Source organism: Lotus japonicus, chromosome 3 (assembly GCF_012489685.1).
Source record: "Lotus japonicus ecotype B-129 chromosome 3, LjGifu_v1.2".
NCBI classification, from domain to species: domain Eukaryota; kingdom Viridiplantae; phylum Streptophyta; class Magnoliopsida; order Fabales; family Fabaceae; genus Lotus; species Lotus japonicus.
The window spans coordinates 18,748,128-18,761,875 of record NC_080043.1 but is presented as its reverse complement, the minus strand read 5'-3'; the positions used below and the strand labels follow the sequence as shown (position 1 = coordinate 18,761,875).

Here is a 13,748-nt window from a genome sequence, read left to right as displayed (position 1 = left end):
TTATGAAACTTGGAAGACTCTTCCATAAGCGGTTTGTTATTGGGTGGGACAAGCTCCTGATGGCGCGATTTAGTTACAAAGTGAAACAAGTTTCACGATGAACTAAATTAGCCCCGGAAAAGCCCACGTAACCACCGGATTCATTGGCGATGTGTGGGGTACAAATTGCCCATTCTACTGAGCACCGCTTTGGTAATCCAACTGGCCATTGGAACCCAAAGCACTTTGAGTCCCGAAATGGGACGATCACACCAAGGGTGGCGACCTACCGCTAGGGTGGTGACCTCATGCCAAAGGGTGGCGACCAAACGCTATGGGTGGCGACCTGTAAGACTCAGTTTTTAGACACACAAAAGTCGCCAAAAGGGTGGCGACCTCACGCTAAGGGTGGCGACCTACCGCAAGAGGGTCGCGACCTACCGCAAGAGGATGGCGACCTACCGCTAAAGGGTCGCGACCTACTGCCAAAAATGAGGGTAGCGACCTACCGCAAAATGGTGGCGACCTACCGCAAGAGGGTCGCGACCTACCGCAAGAGGGTTGCGACCTACCGCCAAAAATGAGGGTAGCGACCTACCGCAAAATGGTGGCGGCCTTACGCTGAGAGTGGCGAGCAAGTCAAACTAATTTCTTATAAGGCTAAAGCAAGATGGTGATGGCGATGCGGCAAGTGAGGACACTCCTACTCCTCATGGCTTGGACACAGAGTCTGGTGGACTTGTAGACTATGGCGAGTGAAGGAGCATGCGTGCTGGGCGGATCTTCTCCTAGGGACGATGCGGCGGCGACTTCAGCTTGAAGACACATTGTGCTCTCATGCTTCGAGCTCGGTGTCTTGTGGACTGGTTGAGTCCCTTCGCCATATTAGGGGGCTCGCCCAGGAAGCAACTTGATCCATGAAGATGCTACGAGGGGCGGATGCGGGGGAGATTGGCGGGAGACCATGTCATCAGGCGAGCCAGCTTCTATTCAGCGAGTCACGTCATATAAGGCGGGCCACCACGACTCCTTAATCTTGTAGGCGTTTGTACACCATCTTTCTAGGTCCCGCGTCAATCGGAGATTCATGTATTTGCGTATTTCCTTGCGCTATTGGCGGTTTGTGTTTCATTTGCGCCATGTCGGCGACCTACACGCTTTATACATCCTTTGTTGATCCCGCCAAGTAGCGTGGCTAGGTGATCTTCTAGGCGGGGAAGCTATTGCAACTAGAAACTTGGGAATAGTTCCTGCGCGTTGGTCGAAACCGCCAGCCGAGGAACGCCGTACCAAGTGGAAAGTGGCAACGGGCGACTTGCTAAGGGAATCACAAGGGGACAGAGATTGACGGTCACAGTTTGGAGACACACTTCGCTCTCCTGCTTCGAGCTTGTGGACTTGCGGACCAAGGGCGCTCGCCCTTCATCTTTTGGCTGTCAAACCCAATTGTTATTGTTTGTGGGAAAGCGCGAAAAGCCTCGCCATTATAAAGATCAAACACCATCGCCTGGCAGGTGACACCAACAACAAAGTTCAGTCGCTCGCCGGGGTTACCGCCAGTCGGTGATTGAATGATCAGCACATGACCCATGCCTGCCACCTTTTCCGCCGGCGAACGATCATACACCTGCTCCAACTTATCGCCAATACGAAGTAATCGTTCTCGCCGCTTGTGGACTAGTGGACTTGCCAGCTCGGGTTGCTCGTCAAGTCAGTGGACTGGGTAACTGAAAATGCAAGTTTCCTTTTGCTCACGCCATGTTGGCGATATAGTTTACTTCTCTTTTCTCAAGCCATGTTGGCAGTGCAGATTCTGGTGTACTGTAAGACATATGTAAAAGCATTTAAAAGACACCCTTAGCTCTCGTACCTCGAGCTCGGTGTCTTGTGGACTAGTGGACTGGGCGAGTCCCTAGAGGGGCAACGCCCAGCATGTATCCCGCCCTGAGGCGGGGCCCTGGCCTTCAGATGGGCCTTGACCTCGGAGGCCCAATTGGCCCAATAGGTAGTACCCAAGCTCTATAAATAGGAGGTAGTTATCAAGTGTAGGGGACTTTTGGCTCATTGGATGAAATAACACTCGAAATTCAGCACACTCTCTCTCATTCTGATTCTCTCTCTAGCACAATCTCTCTACCCTTAGGTACTATACCTTTCCTCAATGTTCATTCCCGGAACAATACCTATATTCTGGAAGTTGACCCTCGCACGCCATTGTATGTATTGCTTGTGTTTGGGCAGCCGGCGACTGCCAGGTGATGGGCGACAACATGATCAAGTACCATGCTTTGGGGAAGGCGCAGTGATGCTGCGGATGAGGAGGATCCATGGTGATCTGATGAAGTAACATGGCTTTGTATCAGAGTTCTGTGAAGTGTATCGTGAGTCGTTCGTGGATTTGACTACACATCTGCTGATGTTAGAACCCTATTGCAGATCTTATCATAGATTGATTGTTCAACCATTGAGGAGACTCGCTCAGAGGATAAGTAGAGTTTTGGGTAGGGCTTGAGCCCTTTGGGTAGAAAGCTTACCGTCGTTGGTTGAAGCTTGTAGGATGATCATATGAATTTGTATTCTATTGGGTTCGGAGAAATGGTAGGTTCTGATGTTTTGCTATTTTGTGGTCTACCCTGTATGGAGATCACAAGGAGCTTGTTGGGCATAAGAAGTCTTTTGATATTTCTCTTTAAAGACTCAATTGTACCCATACTTTTGGATATAAAGTTATATATTATTGGGTAATTACTGTGCATTCGCTAGGGATCCGGGTCGCGTTTGACTTGGTGGGTTCTCGGGTCGGATTTTCCTCAAGAGAGTGCCTTTGATTGTCTGGGAATTAAAAGATAATTTAAAAAAAATTAATTTTTTTTGTATTAAATTGCTCTCGCAATTCCGAATCAGGTGTTGTGAAGGTCAAATGTCTACTCAATAATAAATCTTAATCTCATCATTTTAATCGTATTGCCTAATATAATTCTTCTATTACCACTAACAGGGGTCATTTACTGATTTCAAGTGTTTTTGTCATTCCTATTTAATATTCATTATATTTTTTGTGTAGTGTGTCAACAACAATATTTAAAAATATTAATCGTTACATGAATTGGCTTTTCTTTATCTATGTGTTTTTTGGGGGTTTTTTTAAATGATATTAAAAGTAACTAATTGCTGAAAAGGTACGACCAAGAAACAATTTACAAAGGCGCACAATGTGAAAGATTACACGTCTTTAAAGACTAGAAACGAGCTTTGAGCCACTTTTCACTCTCTTCTTCTATTTTCCCACTTCCTATGCTAGGGCTTACTCATTGGAGACTCTTGGGAGATGGAATGGAGGCTATGGAGCTTTGCTAGGACTTTGGATGTCTTCCCAAATCATGGCGATGTCTTCCTTGGTTTCTTCTTCTCCTTCTTCCTCCATTGTATCTATGTGTAATTAAACTCATGTGCTAGGGGGTGGTTTTGTTGATTCTATATATGGGTTTTCCTTTTCTCTTCATAAATCTATTTTCCTTTGATTTATTGTACCCAAATGCATGTGGTTTAACTATCTAATTCTTGCACAACTGAAAAATTGGTTTAAGTTAGGGTTTTGAGATGGGGTTAATTCGAGTTTTTGCTATATTAGGACAGATAATGTAACATCTCTACTTTTTGGGATCATAATAGTAACCTTCCAATTATAAATATGTTATTTTCTATAAGTAGCATAATAATATGCAGGTAAATTTTTTTTGTTTTGTTTTCAATGCTTACATACTCCCAACAATAAATAAATATATCTCCAATCTTGACCAAGACAAGTACTCGTGTAATGACGATTAGACTCGACTATAAAACCCAGTATGCAAAAGGCTCCATAATTTTGGTATACTCACTACGATCCCCACATAGGAGAATCGCAGAAAAGCAATATATCGGGACCTATACTATCCCACAATTACAGACTCAGTTGGTCAAAACCCTAGGCATCGTGCCCTAACACGACAAGCACTCAATCCGAAAGGCTCTAGCCTTACGCTCAAGTCTACACCTGCGAGTTTTTCACTAATTCTCCATTGGACTCTTGAAATCCCTACTCCTTTCGTGAGGAACTGTCCTCGTCGGTTAGCAAAATGGTGTTCTCCCAAAAGTATAGCACATGATCACATCATATGACGGTTGTCATCTGCCCAAACGCCAACATACAGACAATGCGCGTGCGAGGGTCAACTTCCCAATAATAGTATATAATAGTACACTAGATATAAAATATAGATAATGGATAGTACATATAACTTTATATTAGAGGTGGAAGATATTTTTCAAAAAATATAATGTTTGCCCTGTTGATTTAGTATAAGTTAATTTAATGGCATGCCAAATTTATTATGTCATGTAGGAATAGGTGGAGCAAGAACTAAATCAAACCAACAATTTTTTACAAGTCTCAAAAAAATTATGCTCTTTCCAAACCAGATAGAGCTGGGTGTGTGCGTGTATTAGGACATACTATACTCAACATACGTTTATCATTCAGAATGAAGGAGTTCTAACGAAAATGGTCGATATCAAAGGACTTATAAATACTTGGTGAAAATTATGAAATAAAAATTCACAAGCCAAACATTTAGACAAACATTAATTACCGACAAAAGGTCTTTGGTTTTATCTTAAGATACATAAGCTAAAACTTTGTTGTTGATGATCAAACAGCTAATTTTACGAGAAAAAATTGCTAAATCAACTGTTAAGTGAAAACATAGAGTACTTTCTTCTTTCGAAGTCAGAAAATGACATAACCTGCCCTTCACAAAATCCAAAAAGTCGTCTTTATAAGTGGTAGTGTGGCTAAAGTTTCAATGAGTTAAAAAGATAGTTATTTAACACATCAAGATCGTTGAGAAAACATGAATAGCCACTGATATCAACTAGCTGAAATTTAAATGGGAGAGCATAAACTTTCACTAAACAGCAATACAAAACAGAGCCATAAAGCCCGGTCTCCAAAACTATAAGCATAACAAGTTCTCTCTCCAACATCACCAGGACGGCGTCAAACTGGATAAGTAGGCTTTGGTAAATGCCATGGAATAATCAGACACCGTTAATGCAAAAGCAAAAGAACAAAAAAGACCAAGTGTCCCAATTAGCAACCCATCCACCTCCCAATGCAGTAATTAGTACGCCGCCGGCTACCGCGTCTCAGTAAGCAACCTCCGGGATCACCTCCTAATGCTACCTGACTTCATATTGCTGTACATACTTCCTTGCCTGCCCCAACGTACAATTGTAAGCATGTAATTATCAATCAACACGAAAATTGTAAATAAGTATAGTGTGCATACCACAACAAGACATAATCTTCAGCATTTAAGTATTATCCTTCCCATTTGCAGCTTCAAGAAACTGAAAAACATACAAATTTGATCAAGTCAAACACCGTAATGCCAAACAGCAGGGTAATCATGAGATTAAATATCAAAGATCACATTTTGGAAGAGTTGGCAATGCTACTTTCATAATATATGCCATCAGGATGACGATTAAAGAAAGAGAGCACAAGGGCAATTGTAAACATGTAATTATCAATCAACAGGAAATCTGTGCATAAACACTTGTTAAACATCCAAGTTTTAAATTAATTCATGGAAGTTTAGTTTATCTTCCAATGCACCAAATTGAAGAATGGACCAAAGCATGCTGGTGTGGTGCAAAATTAAAGACTGGTATTGCATTAGCATAAACATCTTATGATTTCCCATGTAACACGCCAATCAATTATATCTCATCCATATGCCCACTTAATCACTAACAAAGTCGGTCCCCATCCCTATGCACATTGAACGAATTTTTAACATATTATAGGCTACCAAAAGCCCAAACTCATAACATATTGTTAGATCTAGCTAGTAGCTAAGCAGAATATGCTAAAAAATCCGGAAAACTACCTTTTCAATCTTTGCCACTATCTTCATCAGCTTCCTTAACATCAACAGTGAAACCATATTCCTGATCACACCCCATGTATGAATCACACATGAAATAAAGCACGTAGGATTTCTTTCCAGCATCAGCTGGAGCAGCAAACTCTAGTTTGGCTTTCAACTTCCGTTGCAGGGAAACACGTTTAATGGCAAGCAACAAGTTGTTTCTGGTATCACCAACAACAAGCCACCATCCTTCCTCCTTTGCTTTTGGATACCTGGGAGCATCAACAGGTCCTACTTCTGTCTTACCCTCGAGATCCCGCTCAAGAGTGACCTGTATTGTGATATCCTCCCCAGCCCGCACATTGTCACTGTCCAGGACGTCATATGACAAATCAATATTAGGAAAACGGTTGCAAAATCGAGCAATATCCAACAACTGTGAATCTGACATGCCCAACAATTCACGCCTCTCATCATCCTCCATCTCTAATAAATCAAACACAGTTTCAACACTCTTCCCGGGGTTCTCCTGGCATCTCTTAGCCAAATCCTTCGTAAAATGAGGAAGCTGCAGTAGCATTGAGTCACGTTCCCACATCCCTTGTGTCACCATTTGACTAACTTCCATAGCAAGAAGAGCCAGGCTGAGCCAACCACTGCTCGATATAACATCAACCATTGCCTGAAGAAGTCTACTTGAAGAAAGAAGCACCTCTCTCTGGTCCAATGAAAGGTTCCCACCAACAGATTGCCTAGAGAAATGGGCCTGAAGCAAAGCATTAGCTTTAACATGTGGGTCTGTAACTTTGGGATTTTCAAAGGAAAACCTCTGGTGATTAATTAACCTACGAACCACCTCTTCCTCCCCAGGTCGTATGGGAAGCTGAGCATACTCTGAAGCTGAGGATAGAACCTCCAAAAGACCCTTCATTTTTGTTTTTGAGGTCAAAGATGATGAAAACCTTTCAATCGTTGTGTAACTGATGTAATAATATGATGCTATCATTCCTAGATTGAGAGGAGAAAGGTCCATATCATCCTCAATAGCAACACACTTGCTCGCTTCTAAATCACTCAATGTATTCTCCACCATCTCTGAGAGGTGATCAGATAGATGCCTGTGACTAACTCCTTGTAAATTATAGTAGTTGGGATTCTGGGTTAGCCGCCTGTACATAAATGTCCATGTAAGATAATCTACAGCATCTTGCTTGTTTTCAACAATTCCAGCAACAATTTCAGCATTCAAGTTATCATGTAGGAAGTGATGAAGATGACTTTCAACCGGGAATGCTTCATACAAGAACTTCTTGTAGTACTCCTTACGAGGTGCATGGCACAAGATGACACATTTTCCAGAATTATCCACCAGAGGTCGGCTGGCATGACCCATCATCTGCAGAAGATCAGTAACAGGGTAATCTGACTGTGCATTCTCCCGCCCATCATAGTATTGTGTGCCCATCACGACTACCAAATGAGCAGATAATGCCAATCCCCAACACATGGAACTGCTTAAAACACAGACCTGAATCCAGCCAGCTTCAAATAGCTGTGTTACAATGTCTTGATCAAGACTGTTCAAGCCCTCATGCAAGTAACCCACGCCTTCACGTAAAGTGACTTTCAACATTTCATCACTAATCTTGTTAAGAAAAGGATCAATTTCTTCAATGGACCGCAATAAAAACGGTTTCTCTCCACTGTCAGCACCTGAGTAAGTTATCAGATCCACAGCCGTCAGCCGAACATGTTTCCTTGTAGGTACAAACACAAGAGCAGGTTTACCATTCTTCGCATGTTGAACAATTGCAGTGTAAGTTGGTTTTGTCATTGCCTGCATCCTTGCCTCAAAATTGGCAATATCTATACCCTGAATGTGTATTTCCAAAGGCACAGGACGAACACCAGGGGGGAAATTGAAAAGGCCATGGGAGGTAGCTCCAATCCATTCTCCCAGATCCTTTGCATTCGCAAGTGAGGTTGACAGAGCCACAATACGAATTTTGTTCTCAACCTGACTAGCAATATATCTCATCCTGGAAACAATAACCTCTAAAACAGGACCTCCTTGACCCCCAATTAAGTGGAGCTCATCAATGATAAAAAGACTAACTTGTTGAACTTGTTTCCTCTGTTTCCAGCGGCGGGATAGAGCATCCCATTTCTCCGGAGTGCTAATAATAATCTGACTCTTCTCAAGTAGTTTCAAGTCTGTCGCTGTTTCTCCAGTCAATTCAACTACCCTTAATTTAAGACCACCACCAAATTTCCTCTCCCAGTCACGATACCGTTCCTTGGCAAGAGCTTCAATGGGAGCAATATAAACAACACGCATAACACTATCAGGCACTTTTTGATGATTCCTCAATATAGCAAATTCTGCACATATAGTCTTACCACTCCCTGTTGGAGCAGCAACTAAGACATTGTCATCAGAATTATACAGAACTGTGAAGACTTGTGTCTGAACAGGATTAAAATGCTTAAAGACCTGATAAAGAGCTTCATATGATGGATTTCGTAAGGCAGTTACGGGCAGTGGCTGCAGATCCAATAGCTCAGTTGGTGGAGGATACTTTTCAGGTAAGATTAGATGCCTGAATGAAACAGGTAAAACAGTTTGTGATCCAAGCCATTTATCTGAAACAACACAGATAAAGTATTGAGGAGGAAGAGGCTCGTATATTGGCACTGTGAAATTCAGAGTATGATCCTCATCAATATATTGCTTTTTCAGCAAAAAATACTCATGATGAAGAATATATTCACCATCATTATCCTCCACAATCACCCAGAATGGCTCAACATATCCATGGATATTGTCATCCCATGCAAAATCCGGAGTTATTGTGAGTTCAACCCCCAAAACCGTGCGAGTAATTGGCTGCACATGTGCTGCAAGGTTCAGTTTTGGAAATTGGTGGATAAATTTATGAAGTGTCCTTCCCATCTTGGTTGCACGAATGAGTTCACTTATCTCTTGTGGTGATAGGTCATAATACCTTTCCCAGGCCAAATCTTTCTTTTCCAACTTCGTTAATACATCACTTGGGATTCCATTGAACTGACGAAGAGGTGTTTGGACACTCCACATCCTCTTGGTCACCATCTTGCATAAATTCAAAGCCTTTTCAGCCAACTGTGCCCAGCCACGTTTCAGGACAATCTCAAAAAGAGCCCGCAAAAGGCGTCCAGCACTCTACATGAGAGAAATAAAGCACATGAATCAGTAGAAACACAATATATGAAAGGCACCATTTCCATTCATTTTCTAACAATGGTAAGGAATGAAGTCTAACCTGAGTTATAAAGACCATATCAGATGTCAGTGATAGCCCTTCAAGCTTTAATTGTGAAATGTATGCTTGCAGCAAAACATTGATCTTGGCACTTGGCTCTTCCAGACTTTCCTTGATGGGAATGGGAACTCGTTCCAAAAGCTTTGCTAGCTCCATCTTCTCATCCTGTCTTACTGTCACATACTTGAATTCTTCACTCAATGAGAACAATCGACAAAGCTCTATATCCCCCATTGTAGGCTTTAAGTGCTCATTATATGTGGATATGGTTCCATGCGTTATGTAGTAGTAGCTTGCAATTCGACCCAAGTCGGTGACCTGAAAATATCCGCTCTTCCTATCATACTTCACCAAATTATTTTTATCTAATATGGTTGCTGCTGTATGAATCTGCAAGATTTCAATGAGATCAGTATTAGCCATAAAATCGTTAAAGCGCACGGACAATGTATATCCAGAAATTTCTACATCGAATATTATTTGAAAGAAGATACACATAGGAGAAAATCAAACTGAAGAAAAAGGAACAAGAGCCTATCTCCTCCAACTAGGATGGGTAATTTTTACAGTGACAGCTTCAGCTCCCTTCTCATGCAATTGTACAAAAAACCATAGCAACGACAAGCACAAATGCAACCAGGAAGACAGAAAGGAAATAAACCTAACAGATATCAGTTTAGTTCAGGTAATAACAGGATGATAAACTAGGTGATAGAAATGCTTACCAAATCAGCTCTTCTCTCCTCCAATGTTATATCTCTCTTCAGGACATCTGGTGCTAAACCATATAGAGAAGGATTCCTTAACATACGGACATACAAGTAAGTGTATCCAATCCAATTACAGGCTTCCCTGGCATTTTGAACAGTACCAAGAACAATTTCTGCATTCAGCTGATCGGCCAGCTTGGACACAAACTGGCTCTCAATAGGAAGTTGTTGGTTCATAAGAGAGAGGTAATACTGCAACTCACTATGGCCAGTAAGAATTATTCCTTCACCATATGAGTCATACTGGGGCCTTCCAGCACGACCCAACATCTGCATCACATCAAGAGGACTAAGTTCAGTCCAGGCACCCTTTTCAGGATTGTATATCTGTGTCCCTTTTATTATCACTGTATGAGCTGGGAGATTCACACCCCAAGCAAGGGTCGCAGTGGATACCAAAACTTGCACATGACCATCAGCAAAGAGATCCTCAACAAGATTGCGATCTGCCCTGTTCATACCAGCATGATGAATTGCAAAACCATAGGGCAGAAGATCTTTAAGATCATTGCTCCTCACAAGTTCAGTATGAGAGTGAAGAATCTCGCGACTAGCACTATCTTCTTTAAGGAACCTACCAAGAGTATCATTTGCAAGTGCAGTATCTCTGATGGCTCTAGCAGTTTTAGCAGTTTCTTTCCTTGAATGTACAAAGATAAGAACCTGATGCTTTCCAGCTACACCTAAAACTTTCTCGTAACAGATATCATTCATCAACTGGAACCTCTGAAGCGGCTTCTTAACTGTGATTCCAATATACTGTTGAGAAAGAGGAACAGGCCTATAACTATTATCAAAATAAAACAACCCCTTGTTAAGATCAACACGCAAAAACAGTGCCACATCTTCATAATTAGGAAGGGTAGCAGACAACCCCACCAACCGAATATAGTCCTTCGTGGTTTCTATCTGCCTAACTGTTCTAGCAACAATACTTTCAAGAACAGGCCCTCTGTTATCGTGAAGAAGATGAATCTCATCAATGATAAGAAGCTTCACAAGCTGCGTGTAAGTTCGATCTCCTGACTTTCGAGTGATAATATCCCACTTCTCAGGAGTTGTCACAATAATTTGAGTCTCTTCTATTTGCCGACGGGTCAGAGACTGGTCTCCACTGAGCTCCCTAACTGTAACACCATATTCCTGCAAACGATTGGACAAATTCCCTACAACCTCAGCCACGAGAGCTTTCATAGGCGCAACATAAACAATCTTATAAGCACTGTGGTCAATGGAACCATCCTCAGGATTCCTGTGCCTCGCAATTTGCTGAAGCATCGTGAGAACTGCAACATTAGTTTTTCCAGCCCCAGTTGGAGCACAAAGCAGAAGATTATCAGGCCTGAAGAGTGCCGTCTCATAGACCTTGCTCTGAACCCTATTCAGCTGCGTCATTCCTTTAAAGGCGGGTTGTGCCCAATCAGGTATAGAAGATATTTTTACAAGCTTCTCATTAGAATCAAGGGGTTTAGCCTTCAAGGCGGGCACGTGGATTTCTTCATAACCCTTGCTTAGATGCCTATAAGACCCATCAGGCAGATCACACCTGTTAGCCATCAAGAACCCACCTTGATGAAATGCAAGGCTATCAAAATCAAGCATCTGGCGCTGACCCTTCAACCACCCACTCTCTGCATCTCTCTCAGAAACTCCCCTACTCCTACTTCTATCCTTCTCCCTGTCCCTATCCCCATCTCCATTACCAGTACCAGTAGTATCATCCTTCAACCTACGAGCCTCTTCCCTTATACTCTTCTCCAAGTTCTTCTGCCTCTCCTTAGCAGAGGCCCTAGTAGCATGCAGCTGCTCCAAAATTGGCTGCAACTCCGTACCCTTCATCTCCTCCTCAATCTTCTCCCTCTCTTCCTGATCCTGCGCCCTCGCTAACCGGGTACACCACACAATCTTCAGCCTATTCCGCAACAGAAACTTAATCAGGCTGAACTTGTCAAACTCCAGGTGAAACAACAACTTGTTCTCCACTTCCCTGTCATCAGCCACAGCCAGAATCTTAAGCACTTCCTCAGCAAGCTTCTGGCATTGCTGCGGGTCAATCTGCTGCTCAAACGCCTGAGAGATTTTCCTCTGAAGCCAATAAGCATCAATATCCTGCACATTGAGGTTCATCCCTTCATTAGCTTCCTCCATATCCTCATCATCAATCCCACCACCCATTTGCATACCCGACGACGCGTTCGGTTCAGCAAGATCATCCTCATCCTCTTCCTCTTCCTGCACCACATCAAGATCACTCTCATCATCATCCTCCTCATTCTCTTCAAACTCAACCGCCACACCAACATCATCATCAAGCCCCCCATCCCCATCAGCCGCCGCGGGCGCATCCCCGGCCTCCTGAAAATCAGTAATCAGCTTACCAATAGACACCATCTGGTCAAAAACATTGTCAGGGATATGATTAAGCAGCTTCTCAATCTCCTTCTTCTTCTCCGAATTCTTAAACACATCGTTCTTCAACACAGCAAGGATCTCATCGGCGGCGCCGCTGACTATACTCAGCGGCTGCCCGCCAAGCTGCTGCTGAATAACGCTCAACATGGCCTCGTACGCGGCACGGGTCTCCTTAGTCTTGGGCTGGTAAACCCCCTCATCAGAGGCAGTGAGAACACTCTCCTCCTGTAAGCGCCGGCGCTTCGCGCGGCGGGAAGACGCGGCGGCGTCAGGGTCGCGGTCCTTCTTCTTCTTACTCTTCTTGAGAGCGGCGGCGGCGGCCTTCTCGTCGAGCTCAGGGGGGCGGCCGCGGAAGGCGCGATCTCCGAAGCTTTTGGGGTCGATTTTGCCCCAGAGGGACTCGGGCTCCCCGGTGGGTTCGTGGGTGTCGCGGGGGCGAGAGTCGGTGGTGAGGACGAGGCTGGAGTTGGCGCGGTACTCGTACTGCTTGAACCGCGCGTGCGCCTCCGCGCCACCGCCGAGATGCGACATTTTCGAAACCTCGAAACCCTAATTCTGAACGAGGGAAATGAAGGGAAAGAAAACCCTAGGGTAGGGTTGAGGGGAGTGAAGAAGAATCACAACCCTGTTGTTACGATGGTATGGATAGATATGTTTGGTGTTGTGAAAAGTGAAAAGTTGGAAATGAATCTGAGAATATGGAGTAGAAGGCGGTGCTAAGAAATTTCAACCGACTCATTGATAAAAAAATTAAATTTTCATCATTTTGGAAAATATAGACCTAATTTTGTAAAAACAATTTTTTTTAAATCTTTAATAAACATTTTTTTTAAATTGGAAAGAGAAACTGAGAACGGGCTTCAGTGTCTAACTTGTTGAGAAAAGTCTTATCTAATACGGGGAAAAGTCAAGGCTTGGACGTAGCCTGCCGATATTTGGTGAACCATGATAAAAATCTCATGTGTTGTTTTTGCTTATTGTTTTTCTTTATCAGTTAAAATCATTCTAAAGAATTCGTCGCACAAAACTCTTTCAAAACGATTTAAAAACTTATATTTTCGTAAGCAAAACTTTTGAAAAAGATCGTTTTCTTTGAGATATAATTCAAACTTCATTTCTTGTGTCTCTCGTATTTTTATAAGTATATATTGTAAATAGTTTGGATATTATTCTTAATTTACTGACAAACCTATTCGGTAATTAGAATTAAAATGATTAAATTGATAAACTAACTCTTCTTGTAGATTTTTGTAAAAACCTTTCGAATGGTATTGTCAATAGAAGCTTGAATTTTATCACTATGAAAAAAAAAAATTATAAGAAGACTGAGAAGACCGTAAAGACAATTTTGATAAAATAAAAGAGAGTGA

The 13,748-nt window shown here is 42.7% G+C and overlaps 1 protein-coding gene across 1 annotated transcript; it reads right to left on the bottom strand.

Annotated features, from left to right (window-relative positions):
* Window positions 1-4,770: 4,770 nt before the first annotated feature.
* LOC130743117 (DExH-box ATP-dependent RNA helicase DExH12-like) lies at window positions 4,771-13,066 on the bottom strand. The gene is made up of 5 exons (XM_057595231.1): window positions 9,922-13,066; window positions 9,197-9,586; window positions 5,913-9,096; window positions 5,310-5,370; window positions 4,771-5,235 (listed from the first exon to the last, which is right to left on the bottom strand). The coding sequence occupies exons 1-3, from the start codon at window positions 12,907-12,909 to the stop codon at window positions 5,917-5,919; spliced, it is 6,558 nt and encodes a 2,185-aa protein (XP_057451214.1). The 5' UTR covers window positions 12,910-13,066; the 3' UTR covers window positions 4,771-5,235; window positions 5,310-5,370; window positions 5,913-5,916.
* Between the last annotated feature and the right edge of the window lie 682 nt (window positions 13,067-13,748).